Below are 18843 nucleotides of genomic sequence, written 5' to 3'. Positions count from 1 at the left end.
GTCACTATAATCTTCTGATGATTTGTATTAAAACCGACGTTTCGGCAATACAACAGTTGCCTTCTTCAGGGTAAAACTCAAACATAATCCTGGATAGTAAACTGAATATACCATTCAAGTTTTACCCTGTTGCATTGCCGAAACGTCGGTTTTAATAAAGACCATCAGAAGATTATAGTGACTGGTCGAGACATCTTTAATTTCTACCTCACACTTTGCCAACATTTAGATGTACTCCCACCCACTTCTTTTAACTTCAATTGTCGTAGTTGGACTGAGTTTATTTCTTGAACTAATACATAATGATGCTTTCATCAGTTTAGGTCTGTGAAAGTAGTCATATATAACAGAATGATGGGTAATATGAAAATATGACTCACTTTCACAGACATAAACAAAGTGATAAAAGCATCACATCAATTGACATCTGAGGCACCCGTTATTATTTTTTGGTATCAATATACAACAATTTGATAGTGTGATAAGGAGAAGACTTTTCAGCATTGTCCACTTACAAAGTCAATTATAATTGTCCACTGCAAAAACAATGTTCTGATCAGCAGCATTCCTAGACAACTGTTGCAATGGTTTTATTTCCAATGTCTGACACATACAGTGTTCTTTGGTGTTCACATATATCTTGGTCTATTTGTCCTCTACTACAGTTTGACATTACTTTCAGATACATTTCCACTGGTATTCCCCGACTACAGTTTGAATGACTTTCAGATACATTTCCACTGGTATTCCTCGACTACAGTTTGACATTACTTTCAGATACATTTCCACTGGTATTCCCTGAATACAGTTTGACATTACTTTCAGGTACATTTCCACTGGTATTCCCCGACTACAGTTTGACATTACTTTCAGATACATTTCCACTGGTATTCCCCGACTACAGTTTGAAAGACTTTCAGATACATTTCCAATGATATTCCTTGACTACAGTTTGACATTACTTTGAGGTACATTTCCACTGGTTAGACTGTGAATCATCTTAGCAATCTGTGTCTGTTTCTCCAGTTCATTCCTTAGTTTGTGTATGACTGTGTCTTTCTCTTTGGTTTCTTTTTCCCACATGGTAACCTGGACAAAGAAAGTAAAAATGAGACTCAGCAAAAAAACTTAGTCAGAGTGAAATGATAGTAGTTGTACTTTTTGCAACCTAGCTGACAAACCCTTATTCATTTATTTGTGAAATGTGAATGTACTACTATTATCTGAAACACTCTTTTGCTACTGTGGAGCATTGCTCTTGTCAGCTAAACAGATTCTCTTAGGCGACATTTCCTTTTCACACCTGTTGAACCACATCATATTGTGAAAGTAAATGTAAAACTAGCAAAAAAGATTGAATGCCGTATTGCCAAAAGAAAAGACTGTTGTCCAAAGTTTTGTGCGAAATGGGACAACTTTGAAGTTTGAATGTATTTTCTTCTCGACCTCTGCACTGTAAGTGGAACTATATTTATTTTCTAATTGTTTTGGATGTTCCAAATAGTTCCATGTATCATTTTTGTGTTGCTGTCAATTGTCTCTCTAAAAATAAAACATTCATAAAAAAAAGAAAGAAAAAAAAGAAACGATAGTAGGGTTTTATGGAGATGTATACCAGAACAGAAATTGGTGGTGCATGGATGTCAGTAGCCTGTTTACTGTGCTGACTGTGTATTCCAACACTGTTGTCTGAATTAGAAATAACAAACAGTATGTACATTTCTATCCACTGTCAAGACAAGCTACCGTATGTTACTAAAGAAGTCAAAATAAACAGAAACTCCAAAATCACAAATTATAGCGTCTAAGTTTTTCTTACCTGTTGTTTATACTCTTTCTTCTCATTTTCACTTTTACTCAAATCTTCTCTGAGTTTCTCTACGGCAGAATCTGAGTTTTCACATTCTCTTTGTAGTTTGCGAATCTCCTTGTCTTGTTTATCAGTTTTCTCTTTCAACTCTGTGCATCTCTTTTCTCGTTCCTTTAGTATTTTTGTTAAGTTCTTTCTTTCTTCGTCTAATTTTGTCAACCTTTCTGTTGCTCTGTTAAAACACAACCAGAAAAACATTAACTAAATTAAAATGTAAGTTGAACTTGTATGTAGCTCTTGTTCTAAACAGCCCATTACAGATACATCATTGGAAGTAGTACCTACCAACAAACATACATCATTGGAAGAAGTACCTACCAACAAACATACATCAGCTGAACTTTGACATACTAAAAATGTCTTGATGACCAACTTTTATATCTATTTTCAGATAATTTTTTCATACAGGATCTTAGACATCCACTCTCCTGTCAAGTGGGTGTGAAGGGGAACATATTCTATAGCTTCAATGGTATTATTTCCTGTTTGACTGCTTTTGTTGGATGTCGTTATTTTTCATATATGAAACTACATCTACTGTATATGAAGCTGAAGCTGAGACTAAAAAGGAGACTAGTTCAATGTGAATCAGAATGTGAATCTGATTCTCAATCAGAATGTGAATGTGAATCTGATTCTCAATCAGAATGTGAATCTGATTCTCAATCTGAGACCAATTTTGTACATGTAATTTTCAGACCAAACAGCTATTTAGAACATAAAAATAAATAACTTACACTTCATGTTGATTGGCTAATGTCTCATTGTGTTTTTGTAACATGTCATAGAGTTCCTGCAGAGATTGGTTATCTTCTTCCTTGGACTTCAGTTTGCGTTCTAATGTTTCCAACCTGTTAAGTAAATACACATAAATCATAAAATTAAAGTGGTCATATCATTGATGTGGGCGATGACTTCAGTTTGTGTTCTAATGTTTCCAACCTGTCATTAAGTAATTCAACATAAATCATAAAATTATTTTGTCCTTTTAATTACAATTTTATCATGGCTTCTTACTTGAACAATCAATGTGAAACAACATTGGCTAAGTTTGTGTTTGTAACTCAATAAATTGCAAAAAAGCTAAAAAACGTGTAAAAAGTTTGTTATTATACGTAGAATAACAATGACTCAAGAAAGTACAATCACAAACGACTCTGTAACCAACTGTTATCAGTTGAAGTTGATGGTGACTTTCAAACCATGAGAGAAGAATGTTTGAAATAATTTATGATAACATATATATTAGTGACTTATCAATTGACAAATGTTTTTTTTCAGTCCAAATATAATATCTGTCATATAGCACACACATTCTGTTTATGAATTATTAATGTATGTAAAACTTTGAGATGCAATATATCCGATATGAAACAGATGTCTTGTGTGTATTTGATGCCATATTTGACACTGGGGACACAATATTTTGGATGTCAGCGTCACTGAAGACGCGTCATAAACAGGGGACAAATGGGGCTTTCTATAGCAAACATACAGTTATCATTGCCTTGAAGTGGTAGAAAATGACATTTACTCTAACATCTTATACATTATATCACCATATACATTGTATAGCCATTATTCTTTCTCTTCTTTTTTGTTTATTTGCTTGTTTCTATGTTTTATTTTGTTTTTACATTTTCATGAATTTGTGTCTTTGACTATGATTGAGAACATTATATAGATCTATACTATGACTTTCTAGGAGTGTGACCCCCTGATATGATTGCTAACCTTTTAGTTTGTTCTTGATGTTGTACTGTTAGTTGATCATGGTCCTTTGCAATAACCTGTAGGTTCTGATTATGTGCAATCAACTGTTCCATCTCAGCAACTGTCCTGTCGTGTTCTATTCTGGTATTGTTTAATTTCTCACTATACTCCTCGTTTCGTTTCTCAGCATCTTGTAGAAGGGATCTTAATTTTCTGGCCTGTAATCAGTCAATTAAAGAAATGTTGTTGACTTTCCGACATGGATCAATAACTCAAAGAAAGAATCTCAACTCAGGCTTATAATCAGTATATTAAAATAAAGTTTTTATATTTAGACAGTCTGTCTTTCTCTCACTCTCACTCAATCTCACTTACACATACAGACACTCATGCACAGACACTCACACACAGACTCACACGCAGACACTCACATACACACAGACACTCAAACACAAACACAGACACTCACACAGACAGACACATGCACATACCCAGACTCAGACACACAGACACTCACACAGACAGATACAGACACTCACTCAGCCACACACACATACACACACATACATGCACATACACACGTACACACAAACACATACAAACACACAGACACTCACATACATACACACACACAGACACGCACTCACTCACTCAGACACACACAAACAAACAGACACTGGCAATAGTAAATGTATAATATATTATCTACCATATATTGAGCTATAAGTCTGTATTTTAACCACATAATACTAACTAACCTCTGCCTCTGACTGTGCACGTCTGCATCTGTATTGAGATATAAGTCTGTCTGCTTGGGATAAAGCCATGGCCTTGGCTTCTAGCAGATCCTGAAGATGACTCTCTTTGGTCTAAGTTTGAAAAAAGAAAGTCAAACTATTGATAATACTGTCCAATAGGTGGAGAACATAATATGAAGGACTTTTACTGAACACAGTACCATGATGCAAATAAGCCCTCTTGATACTTCAAGTAATTTTAGTGACCTACTGAGGTGAAAATGTTATTCCACTGACCTTCAAAAGATATGAAAAGTTGCCTCTTAAAGGCAAGATAGAGGTATAAAAGGCTCCTTAACTTCATGGGGGTTATTGTCAAACTTGAATGCGTACAGTGAACAATGCAACGATTCCTCTATGAAAATCCATGACAACAATGAGCAGCTGGTGACTTTGGTAATAAATTTAGTATGTGTGGACATGTGGATGTTTTGGCAATGTGTGTGTTGTTAATACAGAAAGTTGATATTTAATTTATACATGGTATATGTAATTTTGGACAAAACATAACTGGACTGGGGCTTGGTTGTTACTCATACTGGAAAGTCCTTCTTATTCATTACTCATAATTATTCAAGATTTGGGATGTCAAGTAGTCTTGTTGCTAGACCCCTCGGACTATTCTGCTCATTGTCAAGGCGACCGAAGGTCACTCGTTACAATGTAAGGCGACAGCCCACATTCAGCCTTGATTGTGTGCCACCTTCAGAAACAGAATGTTGAGAAGAAAGCCTGAGGTCTAGCAGCTAGACTAGATGTCAGGGTGCTAACAACAACCAGCTGTTAACACATCCACAACCTAGACCTGGTCAACTAGTGTCTATAGGAAGGGTCGCAAGTCCTCAAAGTGGCCATATGGATGAAGTTTGGGAATTTATTTTGGATTTTTAATTGATAAAACAATTTTTGATACTCACGGCTAATGATGCCAACTTGTGTTCATATACATCCATGATTTCAGAGGCTTTCATATCCTTAATCTGGAAATAAAACAAAATACAATTTGTCACTTGTGGCAAGATGGCAAGAAATTAACAAAGCTAAACACTGATACTGTAGGCAGGGCTAGATATTACCAGTAATCACGGGCACTTAAATCACTAACTATTGTTCTAGACAACCAAATTAGCAGTACCAGTAATCACGGACACATACATCACTAACTATTGTATCTAGACTACCAAATTAGCAGTAGTCCAGGACACACAGACTACTAAATACTGTATCTAGACTACCAAATTACCAGTAGTCACGGACATGTAAATCACAAATATTGTATCTAGACTACCAAATTTATGAGATGGTAGTCTGTTTAGACCAATTGGAAATCAATAGAAAATTGTAGCTGAGACAGTTCACTTGGCTATATCTGATTACCAAGTGTAGAAGTTCAACTCTAACCCTGGTAGGTTGTATGAAGCTTGAAAATACAAACTACATGTAAATGTACAGTAATAAAGTTTTACGACATTTGCCTCCTCTATCACCACAGTTACCATTTTTGGGGGAAGGAAAAGAATAGCATAATTTTTACCATGCATCTCTTCTATCTTGCTGTCTGGGTTTCCAAAGACTTAGTAAAATGTACTTAAGAGAGTATTTTTAGCCTGTCTACATACATTACCATGTTATGTCATGTGTGCTACTGGTGAGGTCAGTTTTCACCTGCATATGATATGAATTATTCATATTGAAAAACAAATTGTAATGATATATTTATGCTAATTATAATATGATATGAAAGCTATAGCTAGGAATTACAGTATGGTTCAAGAATCACTGACTGTCTAGACTAGTATCTGGCTAGAATTAGAATTGAATGGGTTCAGATACTCAACCTGAATGTCATACAGCCACACATATATTGTGCAATGTACACGTGTGTGTGTGTGTGTGTGTATTTGTGTGAGAGAGAGAGAGAGAGAGAGAGAGAGAGAGAGAGAGAGAGAGAGAGAGAGAGAGAGAGAGAGAGAGAGAGAGAGAGAGAGAGAGAGTGATAACTGATCAATACCTCTAAATCTGTTTGCATTCTGTCAATCAAAGACTGTACACTGCTGTCTGTAGGGCCTGGGTTGCTATGGATACCATTCTCTTTAACTGGCATTGACTTTGTCTCAAAGTTAAGTTGTTTGACAGCATGGCTATATCTGGATGGTGATATTGATGGACTGTGATCAATATTGAGTGGTTTCTTCAATGATTCTATCTCTATCACTTTACTGGCATTGTTAGCAGCGATGGAGTCACCCAGTCTGGAAAAACAACAACACAAGTTGTTGAAACAGAAGAAGGAAATCAAACAAAAATAAATCTCATATTGAAATAAAGGAAGTAGACCCATAGAATCACTATTATTATGTGAGTGATGTGTGGGGACTACATGCATGATAGGAAGTAGACCCATAGAATCACTATTATTATGTGAGTGATGTGTGGGGACTACATGCATAATAGGAAGTAGACCCATAGAATCACTATTATTATGTGAGTGATGTGTGGGGACTACATGCATAATAGGAAGTAGACCCATAGAATCACTATTATTATGTGAGTGATGTGTGGGGACTACATGCATATATATACATGTATATGGGGTATGTGTGTACATTATACACTGACTGTCTGGCTATGAGGGCATCAGTAGATATCTATTACCATGAGGGCTGTTATGTAGCTTGTATTTCCTGAGACTGAAAGCCAAGGGAAATAGTTGATTCATAACAGCATGAGGGGTAATAATTATGATATTTACTAGTGCCCAAATATGACCAGGCAATAAGTGTTTATAACACATCACATTCTCACACACACTTTCTTTTTATAGTCAAAGCAAATCACTGATAAAACTTTCATGCATTTGAATATGCCCTAGGGAAAACAGAACGTGACTAGTGCCCCATATATGCAAACTAAAGTCACTATGGATCAATTAGTCCATACAACTTGATGTGATCTAAGCCAATCACTGAAGGCTATATGGTAGGATGTCAAGGTGCTAATGACAATCACACTGTGGTTGCCAGCTTTGCCTTTAAACCAGTAGTACTATACCAAATTCTGTGAACTTGATAACATCAGAAAATATGGGTAGAGATTTGAAGATTATAATGTACATATTAATTCAAAAAATACTTACACAATAACTGAGAAGTCTGGTAACTTAGCAGCAATGCTGACTAAGTGCAATGCAGTCTGAACTTTGTCTCTAGTGTCAGAGGTCAAAGCATAGGCTAGGAAAGGAATCAGTCTTGGATCCTGTATAAATCAAATTGACACAATCAGTCCAAATTTTTCGGTCAAACTTTCTAATAAGGCCTAACAAAATTTGTGTGGTTCTGATTACGATTTTTTGGGGATTTTCTTTTCATATGTGAGTGTTTAGTTCAGGTAGTTATGTTTTCCGTTGTTTTCCAAATGGTCTCTGTGTTATTGGTTTCTTTCCATCAGATGTACAGCCAGTACAGATTGGAAGAACAGTTTTATATTGTCTTTTTAAGATAATGTCAGTTTTTGTTTTCTCCACTATTCCTCGCAAAACTTCACACAATTTTTGCAATTTTATTACCTCTTTTCTCTAAAAAAAAGTTTAGGGTTGGCAGTGAAAAACTAGGTGGGGTTGGGAAACCAGAATCAAACAATTATTTTTAGGCCTAACAGCAAATGTCACATGAAAATTTCTACTCACAGAGTCAAAAAAAAAGTTTTTGGAGGCCATGAACATTCTTGGAACAGCAAATGTATTAAAGTGGACACATAAGATGACACAATGGGTATTTATTTTATTTTGGACTCTATTATATCATGTTTACCTACTTGAAAAAAAAAACAATGTGAAACACCATCAACCAAATCTATGTTTGTAACTCAATAAATTACAAAAAATTAAAAAGTGTGTAAAAAGTTTGATATTGTGCATACAAAACACTTTTTAATGTTTTGCAATTTTTTTGAGATACCAACAGGGATTTAGTAAATGTTGTTTCACTTTTTTGTAAAACAGTGTAAAAACAGTTGTTTTATGAATTAAAAATCCAAAATAAATACACATTTGTCATCCATATGGCAAAAAAGTTGTTTGACAAATCAACAGTTAGTTTTGACATAACTCTTACTGTCATAGTGACAAGGTGGTTTTATATCATGCTTAAGCCAAAAATATGGAATTTATACCCTGGTTGTTCTACGTCATGACATCATGTGTCTAGGTCACTGGTTCTGCTGTGTTTGAAATATGAGTCAAAACGTTCTAAATTGCCATTACTTTCGTCAATTTTTCTTTGACATTAGTGGTACTAGTATAATTATGTTATTCTCCAATATCTTTACTCCTGACCAAAGGGTTGTCACTACAAGTTGCTAGATGAGTAGTAAGAAAATATTGGCTAATAATATCTAATTAATTTCAAGAATAACACTGTGAAAAGTATACCCAAATATATGTTTGTTTTCTATTTTTCACCCAGGTTATTAAAAAAGTTAAAAAGGCATTTGTATATTTTACCTGTAATGTCATTTGTATGTGTTTTTCTAGTTCAGGTACATCACATTGTATAGAAGACATCAACTCTAACATATGAAGTACTACATCCACTCCCGCATTGCTAAAAACAAGAAAGGTATATATATACTTATAATGAAATAAAGATACCTAATTGAAATCTGTAAATTAAGAAAGTACGGAGCTTTTGTCTGAATCACTTGGACGTCATCAGTGTAATGGTATTTATGTAATAGTTGGGTGAACTACGAATGGAATCACCCGACAGTAAACTATTGTAAATGGAAAAGCTCTGATAGCTCTGTACTCGCTCAATTTACAGATACCAAATATATATCTTTATTTCATTATACTTGTGAAATGGAATCAAGTAGAAATTTCTATTCTATTATATAAATACTTATTGAACACTAGAGATAAACTGAACTGTAAACTCACATGTACATAATATGGTCATCACCACAAAATTTTGCAATTTGATTGTCTACAGCTAGCTCTGAAAGACTAATTTTTACAAATTACCAGATTAGTACATTGTGTTCATGTACTAGAACTTAGAAGACATTTTAGTCACTACTTATTTTTACTAATTACCAGATTAGTACATTGTGTTCATGTACAAGAAGCCATTTTAGTCACTACTTATTTTTGCATTTTTTGTTTTCCAGCAAAATAAGTGAAAGTAAGTCTTCAACAAAAAACTCCCTGGTTTACAGTATATGGGCTGAACACAGGAGACTATGAGAACTGCCCATAGTACCAATGCTATTAGGATGTTATTTCTTACCTCCACTCTGAGACTGTGTGAGACTTGCCCATGGTAATACCAACATTGTTATGGTTGAGTTGGTGTTCTAGTATACCAACACACATCTTAACATCAAAGGACTGGGATACAGTACAGCGTAACATTTCATCACTAGCAAGCAGTATGTACAGTTAAAGAAAAACACTTCTCAGCTTACAAAATAGTTTACAACATTGATTCAGACTACTTCCAATCTTAGACACCCAGGTAGTCAACTTACTGGTGAGGTATTAGTGCCATTGATAGTGTTCGTCTAATGCATATTCATGACCAATAACCTGCAGGTAAAGTCATGAATAGGCATTGTTCATCTGATGCCTATACATGACCAACAACCTGCAGATAATGTAATGAATAGGCATTGTTCATCTGATATATATGCATGTTTGCTGAGTCCCAAGAAGCAATAGTGAACTACTGTGAGATCAACGGAGATGAACAATAATTTCAATATAGTGTTATTGGCAATTGCACAAAACTTATGTGATCTCTCAAATCATGAAATGACTTGCCAGCACCCTAAGTTTATGAAAATACCTTTACTTCCTGGAGTGGTGTTACCCTTTAATGTGGGGTTTATCATGAATGTGCTAACTGAAATATTCAGTTTAAACTGTCAGCAAACACTAGTAAAGGATATCTTGCAGTACATCAATAGATTTGACTAGTTTCAGACAGTGATGTTTGATAGCTCTGTCATCACAACCTGTAGGTGTTACTAGTTGTTCAGTTAATATTGGTAATGATAGGTCTGTTCTTGGTGACAACTGGGTTGTCAAACCAGAGTCCAACATTTCCTACATAGTGAAAAACAGATAGTCAAAGATATGGCAATGTTCTATGAGGCTACAGAGCCTCACAGCATGAGGCTACACAGCCTATGAGCATGAGGCTACATAGCCTCAGAGCAGAGCATGAGGCTACAAAGGCCTCAGAGCATGAGGCTACAGCTAGACATATAAGAGGGCAGGTAGACATATGAGATACAGTGTGGATACAGAAAGAAAGAGTACATGTATATGTACATGAGGGATAAACACATGTATTATATTGACATATGATAAATGATTGACACAAGGGATATATACATATATTATGTTGACAGCATAGAGATAGCATAACAAATGTCACTCTCACACAAGACATTCTTTTTGAAGTTCCTGGAAGAGACATGGCAAAGGTAGTCTTGTAGTAAAACCTTGGCTCTGCACCTTGGGGGAGTTGCCGATAAAAACTGAAATGTCTGTGTGTACATTGTAGGATAGCACCCTCATTGGTGACCGACCATCAGTCACCTTTAGAGTAAACAGATAGCCAAGGGGTCTAGTAGCTAGACTACGACAAAGCTAAGACCAACTTTTAGTGGTCTGGGGACAGAGGTAGCATTCTAATGTAACATGCAAATAGATTACTGAAGGAATCAAAGAACAGGACATTTTTTTAAACCAATCATGATTAGGTTAATTGACACTCCTGAGCACTTACCTCATAGATTTCCTTCAAGAAATCTAACGCAACTAGGGGTGCTGCACTGTGTGTGTTATAGGACTGGCTAGCCCAGTGCAAAACAGCATAGAATGGTTCAGTAATTCCAGGCTGTATACTCTGTTGATGTAGAGACTCTGTACTTTGAAGTGTTGGTGATGACATCAATGTTTGACATACAGTACATCGGATTCCATTGGATGAACAAAATGCTAGTAGTAACTCAAAGATCTGAAAATACAAACAGAGCAAATAGCAATGAAACATATCTACATTCATCCCTGGAGGAGGAGGGTTACAGAAATACATAGAATGAATAAAGGAGGTCATATGAGCCAAAAGCACAAAACAGCTATCGCACAAAAGAGTAGTAAATAGTTGATTAACAAACTGTATTGTTGGAAGAGGCTCTGATTTTTTGATATCCTGTACTTGAGGATCACCTGAATGATCCACTCATTGTTTCCGTTCCTGTAATAATATACATGTACTCAATGAGGTAGTGAGTGGTTATATCAGTGGACCAACGACTGAACCTTTCAGACTACATTGAGAATATACACATTCACTCCTAGACTGTAAGATACGTTGTGACGTTTTGCCCTCACCGGTGTTAGGGGTTGGCCGATGTTTGAGGGCGCCCCGTCACGGCACCACGTACCTTACAGACTAATTCACTCCCAACTGGGAGTGGGGGGGTTGGGTGTTTGGGAAATTTGATTCAAGAGCTATTAAGAATAGTAATAATCTTACCTTTGCTATTGCTTCAGGTTCACTATTCTTTGTCAGTAAATTTAATATTTCCTGAATTCCACCACTTAGATGTTCAAATCTGTATAATAAAAAAATAAAATAAATTTAAAAGAGAGAGAGAGAGAGAGAGAGCGAGAGAGAGAGAGAGAGAGAGAGAGAGAGAGAGAGAGAGAGAGAGAGAGAGAGAGAGAGAGAGAGAGAGAGAGAGAGAGAGAGAGAGAGAGAGAGAGAGAGAGAGAGAGAGAGAGAGAGAGAGAGAGAGAGAGAGAGAGAGAGAGAGAGAGAGAGAGAGAGAGAGAGAGAGAGAGAGAGAGAGAGAGAGAGAGAGAGAGGGAGAAAATTCACTAATCAAATAAAGAAACACGAAAATACAGTTCATAACTTGACATATCCAATCCATCATGTGTGGTAGGTAATTATGTCTATTCTACACTGTGTTTGTTTCCATCAACTGCAATGCTTGATCCAAATCTATCGTTCGTTAAAACTTCACAAGACTTCCAGGTCACAGAACAAGAACAAGACATGAAACGAAAGCTAAACTTAAACGAGCAGATTATTGTATTTTTAAAAGGTAAGTGCAGAGACTGTTGTATTTTAACATGAACAATAAACTTACACTAGTAGAGATTGTTGTATTTTGGGACTCTTCAACAAAAACACAAATAAATCTACAACATATCTCCGTGTTGTGATGTCTTCTCCTTGGATTAAAATATTAAATATCAACTGAAATGTTTGGTTTACATTCTTGGGTTGGAATAGCTGCAATTTGAAAAAAGATGATATGATTTTAATCAAAAAATGCAGTTAACTTAAAGATTTGCACACCATTTCTAATTCTTCTAAGTATTTGATATCAAACAGTGACACAAAGTAGACTAGAATTTATAAAAATATCTTGTATCTTGATACCGAGGTTCAGCACATATAAAAACAAAAGAATCTGAGGTTAGGCAGAAGTGTACATGAAATAAAGGAATCTGAGATTGGGCAATGCAGTATATGAAACAAAGGAATATCTCAAATTGGATAATGTGTATAAAAACAAAAGAATCTTTATGATAAGACAATGTGTATAAAAACAAAAGAATCCCTATGATAAGACAATGGTATAAAAACAAAAGAATCTGTATGATTAGATAATGTGGTATAAAAACAAAAGAATCCCTATGATAAGACAATGGTATAAAAACAAAAGAATCGCTATGATTAGAAAATGCAGTATAAAAACAAAAGAATCCCTATGATTAGACGATGTGGTATAAAAACAAAAGAATCTCTGATTAGAGAATGTGGTATAAAAACAAAAGAATCTGGTATTAACTATGTATAAAAACAAAAGAATCTGGTATTAACTATGTATAAAAACAACAGAATCTGGTATCAACTATGTATAAAAACAAAAGAATCTGGTATTAACTATGTATAAAAACAAAAGAATCTGGTATTAACTATGTATAAAAACAAAAGAATCTGGTATTAACTATGTATAAAAACAAAAGAATCTGGTATTAACTATGTATAAAAACAAAAGAATCTGGTATTAACTATGTGTAAAAACAAAAGAATCTGGTATTAACTATGTGTAAAAACAAAAGAATCTGGTATTAACTATGTGTAAAAACAAAAGAATCTGGTATTAACTATGTATAAAAACAAAAGAATCTGGTATTAACTATGTGTAAAAACAAAAGAATCTGGTATTAACTATGTATAAAAACAAAAGAATCTGGTATTAACTATGTATAAAAACAACAGAATCTGGTATCAACTATGTGTAAAAACAAAAGAATCTGGTATTAACTATATATAAAAACAAAAGAATCTGGTATTAACTATGTACAAAAACAAAAGAATCTGGTATTAACTATGTATAAAAACAAAAGAATCTGGTATTAACTATGTATAAAAACAAAAGAATCTGGGATTAACTATGTATAAAAACAAAAGAATCTGGTATTAACTATGTGTAAAAACAAAAGAATCTGGTATTAACTATGTGTAAAAACAAAAGAATCTGGTATTAACTATGTGTAAAAACAAAAGAATCACCATTGTATTATATTGATGCCATCTTACCTTATCACCGAGCTCTTCGTTCAGACAAAGACTGGTTATGATAGACAATGCAAATACAATCATAGTCAGATTGCTATGTGATAAATACTGTATCAATGCCTTGTACAAAGACTTCACATTTTCCTACAGAAACAGAAGAAGTTATGGCAAATCAGTTTTAACTATGGATTTTATACAACTTAAGTTAATTATTATCATATTCATTGATTGATTGATTGATTTCATTTAGCAAAAAAATATTCGGAAAACCATAAACTAAAACGGATATATAATATGACAGCTATCATATTTGAATGACAGTCAAAACAGATACATCACTGAATACTAGTACCTTTGACGAGGATGACACAAACAAGTTTTAATAACTTATTTTTTCCCCCTAAGAGGTAAAAATCACCCTGCAGCTCAGGAAAACGGGAAAGAACATACACACGCAAGTTAACAATGATTTATACATGTATCAAAGAATGACACACATAGATACAATGTATCAGATTCAGCCTCATCTTGGCTTTTGGTACAAAATTCTTTATGAACTGAAAGTTACACCAACCATTTGAGGCATTGCAATGGGTAGCTATACCATATGTGCATGTATGCCAAGATGTTGGAGGACTTGTCCATGGAGAAAGAAAGAGTTAACCATCACTCAAGGCAAATATAACTAAGAAATTCTTCAATCACTAAAGGCACTACATATACAAAAATAAAGGAAGTAATGTTTCTAAATTTGACAGAGCCATGTGTAGTACAAAACACAGTTTGGTATTTCATGCAAGTACATGTAAACACGGAACAGTTTAAGTGCATTCACTTTTTTGATTGATTGATTTAATTTCAAGCAGTCCACACAGGTGACAAACAGCTATAAACATGGACTCCAAAACAAATGTGATGTAGGTTTTCACTTACCATAGTTTTGATGTGTGCCTGTATTGATACATTGTTTTTACATAAATTAGCCATCAGACCAAGGCAAGGTAATGTCAGTTCATTTTCTGTTCCTTGTCTGAAACACAATATCATTGTCATGGGTTAGCACTGTACAAGAGTGTACTCTTCATACAATACGTCACAATTGTACTCTGAGCTCAGAATCTATACACACATGTATATTTGTATGTATACTGTAATACACCCACAACTGAGGTCTTACACATGTACATGTACATTTGTACAACAACTGAGGTCTTACACATGTACATTTGTATGTATACACCAACAACTGAGGGCTTACACATGTACACACAGTAGGCATACAATTTGTCCCTGTAGACATACAACTGAGAAATAACACACAAGTATACAATGTACATGACTGTGCACTCTAACATATCAAACTGAGGACTTACAGTAATACACACACATCTACATGATGTAAAAATACAATTGAGGACTTCCACATACACATTCAGTCAAGGACTTGAACTCAACTGGAGATGTACATATGAACACCAAAGTGAGGACTTGCATACACATCCAGTCAAGGACTTGAACTCAACTGAAGATGTACATATGAACACCAAAGTGAGGACTTGCATACACATCTAACTGGGAAGTCTATATTCATATGCTGTGGCACCATGCATACACACCCATCTGTGACCTCACAACATTCTCTCCTGATGGTAGTAGTATGACTGCAGAGTTTATTTGATACTTACATATGTGTCATTAAAAACTTAAAAAGATCATCTGCATAAGAACTTGGATAAGACACTCTACTATTGTAGGTTATCCTCTGCAGTAATTGCACACTCTGTGAAAGAAAATAAAGTGAGACATTTTCATTTGATTATTTATTTACATTTGTTTATCAACAGACTTGTATTGCTGGACTTGGAATTAACTAAATTAAACTTTTTTTTCTTTGGTTCATTTCAGAAAGTGGTAGCCCAAGGATAGTGACCAATAGTCCTACAGATATGTATATATTCCTGAACTGAAAAAAGAGTTATTCTGTTGGAAATGTGTGTTGTTAAAATACATTCATGTCCGTAATTCTTCCATCCTTTAAATCATCACATAATCAGTGGTAGCCTGAGTGGGCTATCAGCTGCAAATTATGGTTGAATTGGGAGTCTTTGGACATGGGATTACTGTTAATGTTGAGCCCTGTATTGGTACAACCCACAAAAAAAGTGTTGAAATAATCATTTTAACAACATTGTGATTGAACCAAATCTTGAAGTTATGTCATACATGTAGGTATAAACTTCACTTCTAGCGTGTCAACCAATGGCAGTACAGTAACTAAATCAGTTCTAGTGTGTCAACCAATGACAGTATAGTAACTAAATCACTTCTAGTGTGTCAACCAATGACAGTTTAGTAACCAAATCACTGGATAGTAATTTACAATATTTTGATGAAGTATTTTGCAAATTAAAATGACAAAATTGCAATGGTGTTTCAATAATTGTACTAAGGACCATCTTCAATACATGTATGTATAGAAATCTAAACAAACACAAAGATTTTCAATGTACTGTCCTCTTTATGTACTTTGAGCACAGTATCATTCAAGATGGCACCCAGATGCCCTGTGCAAATGGTGTTGGAATACTTTGTCCTTAAAATTAAGAAATCCCTTACCTGTAAAACAATTCTGTCACTGGGTGATCTACCATGTTGTAGTAGAATATGGGCAACTGGTGGCATCACATGGAAAGATGTATGCAGGCAATCTTTGATATCATTATCAGCAGCTATATGTACATGTATATGAGAGATCGACATGAGCAATACATGTAAATAGAAAATGGTTTCCAAATCAAAGCACCCACACCCCATACAAATTAGCACTCTCGATAGCGATCATGATTTCAACATGTTTCTGTACTGCTTTTAGATAATATTAACCACTGATTAACATGTACAATATCTAATTATTAGTAATTTTAACAATTTCCAATGAATGTAGTGTGGTTGTCTGATTACAACTAGTGCTGTAATAATATGATGACATTCAAAACCAAGCTTTCACTCAAGATTTCAACTTACCACTACACTACCTACAGATAAATATTGCCCATTATTAACAGACACAATGTACAATGTCTGTTTTATAAGTAATTGACCAACTTTTAGTGAATATATTTTTAATTATTTGATGAAAATATCCTCAATATTATAATATACATGTATGTGGACATGTGCAAGCATAGACAGTGGAAGGGAGATCTCCCCTCCACTGTCTATGGTGCAAGTAATAAACTCTCTAATGACTACTTAATGACAATGTAGTTATTAAATTCCTGTCTTGATAAGGTTGTTGGACAACCATCGCAGCCTTGACCTAGTAGAAGCAGAGGAGTGTATATTGTTACTTCTATGTTTGACAGTTAGGCCTCGAAGATTACTCCTACAATGTGCAGCAATCTCCAGCGTTAAACTGTAGTACAAACCATAGACTCTACATTGTGTGTGTGTGTGTGTGCGTGTGTGTGTGTAGGGTGTATGTACAGACAAAGTACTTATAACTTGTAATAAATAGACACAAGTCAATTGAATTCTACAATTCCATTCTTGCAATGGACTGTGGTTGTTGGACAACAAAAGAAGCCCTGTTAATTCTGTTTATAATTGACTTGGCTTTGGCATAATGCCAAGCATTTGTACAACTTGCAGTGACAACCATAGACCCTCATGTACATGTAGGGTCTATGTGACAACAGAGCATGGCAACCCTGAATGTTACTCAAGTTAATCATTAGTACTTGAGAACAAAAATAGTTTGAATCTTCAAAATTATTGTCCTTTTTTAAATAACCGTACACACAACTTCTTAAAATCATAAAACCTTTGGTTATGAAAGTAGAAGGGGGTGTCTTGTCTCATAAAGTCCAATATCAGATTAGATTATATTTTGATGTAGAATAAGTTATCTGGCAGTTATAGAAATGTTGGTCCAGAACAAAAGAATAATCCTACATGTATGTAATCCTTATGGCTTCACTGTTAATATACATGTAACACTATTGTGATGACTCACGATTGAAACATACATTTACATGACCTCATGTAGCCCTTAAAGGCCAATGTTTCAATCCCAGGTTCTTGCATTAGTGTTATCACATCAGTACAATGTACATGTAGAGCCATAAGGATTATTCTTTCATTCAGGGGACAACTTTTTCTATAGTTTTGTCAGACAACTGTTTATCATACCTACATATGTAATGTTTAATCCTTTTTCAAAGTGGACCTAGTCTACTTCAATCAATGCTCTGATACACAAGAAAAACAAGTCTTGTCCATGTACTGTACAAGAAAACTTTGGATTGTCAAACTTGTACATTGTGTACTTCCATGATTGTACATGGTACAGTCATTATACATGTACTTACCTAAGTTAAATAACACTGACATTGTCTTTGTTAACAATTCTGTAGGATTGGATACTTCACTTAGAATATCAAGTAGACATGTCAAACATTCTGTTGGAAGGATCTGTTTTGGTGAAAAGAACTTCAAAGATTTCCCAGATCCTGTTAGATTGGTGAGAACCTGTTTGGAAAAAAAATTACCAGAAATAAGATATTTATGATCAGTTTAGATGGTAAATTTATGATCAGTTTAGACGGTAAATTGCAATTATGGAGCTTGAAGGGGAAATCTTCCCTTACACCTTCATGTTGCCACGGTTACGATTTATACAATGTTATTGTTGTATTACTTGATTACTTACGTCTAACTGTCGTTCTAAGTTTATCAGATTATTTTCATTTGTGTTATTACTGTATTGGTTGGTTGCCAACACAACGCCTTTTATAACGCTATGAGGATCCATGTTGAATTCAAATTCAGCGACTACGACGATAGAGAAATGTACATC

At 34.7% G+C, this 18843-nt stretch overlaps 1 protein-coding gene across 1 annotated transcript; it reads right to left on the bottom strand.

Moving 5' to 3' along the window:
- Positions 1-562: 562 nt before the first annotated feature.
- Positions 563-18798, bottom strand: LOC144453050 (protein CIP2A homolog). The gene is made up of 20 exons (XM_078144323.1): positions 18697-18798; positions 18356-18515; positions 16602-16714; positions 15671-15765; positions 14919-15015; positions 14007-14129; positions 12544-12689; positions 11925-12003; positions 11172-11402; positions 10327-10483; positions 9666-9807; positions 8882-8981; positions 7517-7635; positions 6392-6632; positions 5298-5360; positions 4342-4452; positions 3605-3801; positions 2608-2721; positions 1820-2042; positions 563-1089 (listed from the first exon to the last, which is right to left on the bottom strand). The coding sequence occupies exons 1-20, from the start codon at positions 18796-18798 to the stop codon at positions 946-948; spliced, it is 2757 nt and encodes a 918-aa protein (XP_078000449.1). The 3' UTR covers positions 563-945.
- Between the last annotated feature and the right edge of the window lie 45 nt (positions 18799-18843).

The sequence above is a fragment of the Glandiceps talaboti genome, chromosome 23, assembly GCF_964340395.1.
Source record: "Glandiceps talaboti chromosome 23, keGlaTala1.1, whole genome shotgun sequence".
NCBI classification, from domain to species: domain Eukaryota; kingdom Metazoa; phylum Hemichordata; class Enteropneusta; family Spengelidae; genus Glandiceps; species Glandiceps talaboti.
Note: the sequence above shows the minus strand (reverse complement) of the source record. Positions and strands in the feature narration are given on the sequence as shown.